Below are 4,458 nucleotides of genomic sequence, written 5' to 3'. Positions count from 1 at the left end.
TCAGAGGGCAATCCTTACAGTAAGAATAATCAAGCATTTTAGCCAAAGAATATAGCATGTTCCTTTTACTATCTAGAAAGGAAAAGAGAAAAATTCTCCCTGGACTTCAGGGACAAACCCAGCTGTGAACACCCATCACCCCGACGAGCTCAAAGCCAAGGCCCAGGCCACAGTGACAACCGAGCCGGTGATGGTCAGACCGTGGCTCTCAGATAGGAAGGACCACACTGCGGCCATGTATCTGCCCTCGGGTTGTCTGCGCCTTCCCGTTCCCCAGACACGCAGGGCCTGTCTGGGTAGCCAGTGGGACCGACCTAAGGTCAAGGCATTTTCCTGCTCCCACAGTAGGAGGTCTGAGATGCCCAAGTCCCAGCGTGGGCAATGTCTTTTAAATCTCCGAAGCTGCTCCGGGTTCTGGGAAGGTCCGCCTTGCAGGAGGCAGGGGAGTGTGCCCATCCCTGCGCAGAGGTTGCTAATACTTCCCAGGAGTCGGCAGAGGAAATCATTTTTTAAAAAACACGCGACTTCTTCCTCCAGCGGTGGGAGTCCTGGTTGCTCACAAGAAGCTCAGACCAGGGCAGGGGAAAGATCAGGCACTGTTTGCTTTACTGGAAATGAAGCACCGTGTCGGGGAGCTGCAGAGGGAAATAGGAGAGGAAAGGGATCCCGAGCTGGTAAAAGCCGCCCTGGACGTGCGGGTCGAGCATCAGGGAAGCGTTGAAAGGTGGACGGAGGCCGGAGGAGGTGGCCAGAAGCGAGGCGCCCAGACAGCCGCCGGGCCCCTGCTTGGCGCCCCCCGGGAGCTCGCCCCCTCCAGCCGGCTTTTGCCCCTGCCGTCCCGCCAGGATGCTGTCTATGCTGAAGCTCTTGGACTTGTCCGAGCTCTTCGGAGAGCTGCGGGAGGCGGGGCGCGGAGGGGACCGCGAGCCATCCACCGTGCGCGCGGGCTGGCTGGCGGCCACGGCCGCTGCGCCCTGGAGCGCGTCGCCTGCGTCCCCAGAGGGCGACGCGGGCCTGGGCCAGTGGAGGGACGCCGGAGGAGAGGAGCCTTCCCGGAGGGGCGAGGGGCGCGCAGGCGCTCCCTCGTGGATGGGGGTCGCGGAGCGGGGGCGCGCTCCCCCTCTCCCCACCTCCGGCTGCGCTTCTGCGCCGCGCTCCTGCAGCTCGGCGCGGGCCCGCTTGGCCTCCGGGGCTCCGGGGCCCGGCTTGGGCTTCCTCTTCCGGCGCCGGTAGTTGCCATTCTCGAACATATCCAGGCAGCGAGGGTCCAGCGTCCAGTAGCTGCCCTTGCCGGGCCGTCCTTTCTCGCGGGGCACCTTGACGAAGCAGTCGTTGAGCGAGAGGTTGTGGCGGATGCTGTTCTGCCAGCCCTGTCGGTTATCCTGGTAGAAAGGGAAGCGGTCCATGATGAACTGGTAGATGCCGTTGAGTGTGACCCTCTGCTCAGGCGCATCCTGGATCGCCATGGCTATGAGCGCGATGTAGCTGTAGGGCGGCTTCTGGGGGGGCTCCACCCGGCCCGAGGCCGCCAGAGCGGCCGCGGGGGCGAAGGCCAGAGGCAGCCCGGGTCTCTCGGGGCCGTACAGATAGAGCATGGGAGAGGCGGCCAGAGCAGGCAGCCGGGGACTGAAGAGGTGGCTCATGGCGAGTGGGAGCCCGCGCTGCGCTCCGGCGTCGCAGGCGACCCAGGCGGCTTAGGGACTGTGCCCCGCGCCGCAAGGGCCCTCCAGGGGAGCCTGCCCTGCGCCTGCCTCCCGCTCTGCCGCTCTCCCCGGCGGCTCGGGGCTCTGTCCCTTCTTCATGGCTTTAAAAATGTTAAATAATTGTTGTAAGTTTGCTATTATATGTTGACTTAGCGCTGGAAAATAAATTGTCTATGATAAACAGTCGCTGTGTTCTCAGCCCACCCACATTAATTAAAATTTCATTGCTGAAAAACTCCAAGCTTTTCCCTCCACGTGTCTTTTTGATACCAGCCAATCGGTTTCGGGGTTATTCCTTCATTTGTTTATAGAATTAGTCTGTTGATAAGTCCGCCCACCCAAGTTGAATCAAGCTGTGTTTATTTGGAAAAATTTCCGGGCACCCAATATATAAACGCACTGATCTGATGTTTGAAATATCACGTCCACCCCTTGACGCTGTAAGCACACACAGTCAGTGAGGCAGGATGTGGATAGCGGTGGCTCAGAGCGGGGTCTGCCAGGCCAGGAAGGAGAGGTGCGGGGGGAGGGGCGCAGGGGTGAGTTTTACCTCTGGCCTGGGGGAGCCCCGAAGTCCCATGGCCTCCCACAAAAGATCTTTTCTTCTCCCAGGCTTAGTAGGAAATGTAGAGATGACACAGTCTCATAAAATGCCTTCTGAGGTCTTTTAAGAGCTCTTAGATATTTTGGCGGGGGAGAGGAGATAGACGGGAGTCTGATTAGAAGAGGATGCAGCCCTCCTTGGAGAGATCCTTGGGATGCCCCAGAGGAGCTGGGGGGTGGAGGCGTACTCCCTGGGGGCCTAGCATCCCGAAAGGGGCAAACCTCGGGGCTCCCTGGGGACCTGGGGAAGAGGACTCCAGGAGCCCAGTTTCTCCCGAAGCCAGTGGCACAGGGCACTGAGAGTTGGAGAGGGCGTGCAGTACCAGGTCCATAGCTTAGTTGGGGAGGTTTCAAAGTAAACCCTTTTGGAGAGCTGAGGGGGAGAGACTAAGATCTTTCTGATGGGCCTGAGATTGCGAGGAGGAGCACCATAAAAGGGGAACTTGGCAGCTGGTGCAGCAGAGCTGGTATTTGTGAATGCGGGTCTCTTGCTTTATATTCTGTGCTTTCCTGTTTATAACAAGGAGGGGGTTATAACAACTTTACAAGTGCACGCAGCTGGCCCGTGATTACATTAAGCGTTTGGGAAGCCTGCTCGCTCTCCCGCCGCTCCCCTCCCCACTCACCCTGGGGTGTAAGCACTCCCCACCCGGTCTCATTTTACATTTAGCCACGTCCCGGTTTGAATCAAAAAGCCTGAATGATGCTGACTTAGAAGGAGGTGTCTCCCCCTACTCCACCGCCTTGGAGGGGTGGCACGTAACGTGACTAGTGCCTGTTTTACGATCTTTGCTGAATATATTTTAAAAGAAAGAAAGAAAAAGCTTGGGATAACTGAATTAACGTTTCTTGAGTCAACCGTGTGGATGCCAAAGAGAAGGCAGAGGAGTGAGGACGGCAGGTGAGGGTTGTAACGGCCCTCGAGGCTCCACGGCAATTGGGAAGACACGCACTAAACCTGCGTTAATGAGGGAGGGGCCTGTCTGCTGCTGCTGTCACAGAGAGGCGACCCTATGCTGGGGACCGGCTGCCACTGCTCAGGTCACCCCTGAACACGGAAAAGCAGGGAGAATCCCACTCTGAAATGCGGAATCCAGAAAGTAACCCATGTGTTTGGGGGTTCCGAATAGACTACAGGGGACCCGGTACGTTTGAAATACCAAAAAGGAAGTCACGGTCAGGGTCGAAAAACCGGTTTGGGGGCAGGCGGGGCTTGAGGGACAGCCAGGTCAGGCCCTGGGACACAACCAGGCCTCCGTCCCCAGCGCTGCAATTCTAACTTATGCCCAGTGTCCCGCCTGGCCTGGTCCCGGCTTTGGTCTTGAGGATGGCCCTCTAGCCAAGAGGGGGCGGGGCGCTACCTTCTCTCTGGATCCCTGGCTTTCCTCGGAGCCCCCCTTTCAACCCTGGGATGGAAAAACAACCTCAATGTCGGCGCTTTTGCAACGCACGGGTACCACAGTCCCCGGAGTCACCCAACCCCTCCAGACCAGAGCGCCCCCTGCAAGCTCAAGTTTGGATCTAGCCTCGGTGCCGGCTCGAACAGACCCAGAGCCAGACCCAGAGCAAGAGACAAACCGGTGTTACTGCGCGGAGCCCCCACCTCCGCTCCCGGAGCCCTTCCTGGAGTTTCCCAGGCACCCAAAGTCCAGCACGTACATCCTTGCCTTTCCGGAAAGGCGCGCCACCGCAGCGCTCCTTCTAAACTCTAAGGCAAATCGGAGCTTGAATTCGTACAATAATAAACACCGACCAATTTGGGCATGGGCGGGACGCAGGCGGAGACACGCGCAGCTGGTGGGCAGGGCACTGATAGTAAAGAAAAAACAACCCCAGTTCTAGTCGCGGTCTGGAGAGGCGAGCCCCACGTGCTTGCAGCAGTTAGCAACCTCTCTGAGAGGTTTCAGCCGCAGGACTCCGGCAGGGCTCCCTAACCCGGCTCCGGCAGGGGGAAGAATCCTGGGCTCTCAGGTGAAGTGTGTAACTTGAGCTTAGGAGGGGACGCTGCAGGAAGGAGCCCCGCGCTGCGGCTTATTTCCGGGGAGCGCAGGGAACAAGCACCGAGTGTCCGAGTGTGGATGCGCCCTCGTGCGGAAGCTCTGTCGGGTGAGGACCTATCGGAGGCTCGGTGGGGGGACCAGCTGAGCCTAGG

At 58.9% G+C, this 4,458-nt stretch overlaps 1 protein-coding gene across 1 annotated transcript; it reads right to left on the bottom strand.

The window, feature by feature from the left end:
- Positions 1-423: 423 nt before the first annotated feature.
- Positions 424-1,891, bottom strand: FOXL1 (forkhead box L1). The gene has a single exon (XM_059999260.1). The coding sequence runs from the start codon at positions 1,641-1,643 to the stop codon at positions 606-608; it is 1,038 nt and encodes a 345-aa protein (XP_059855243.1). The 5' UTR covers positions 1,644-1,891; the 3' UTR covers positions 424-605.
- Between the last annotated feature and the right edge of the window lie 2,567 nt (positions 1,892-4,458).

The sequence above is a fragment of the Delphinus delphis genome, chromosome 20 (assembly GCF_949987515.2).
Source record: "Delphinus delphis chromosome 20, mDelDel1.2, whole genome shotgun sequence".
Classification (NCBI taxonomy): domain Eukaryota; kingdom Metazoa; phylum Chordata; class Mammalia; order Artiodactyla; family Delphinidae; genus Delphinus; species Delphinus delphis.
Note: the sequence above shows the minus strand (reverse complement) of the source record. Positions and strands in the feature narration are given on the sequence as shown.

Excerpts from the sequence above, each read along its gene's own strand:
- FOXL1 (XM_059999260.1), bottom strand. The coding sequence starts at position 1,643 with ATGAGCCACCTCTTCAGTCCCCGGCTGCCTGCTCTGGCCGCCTCTCCC.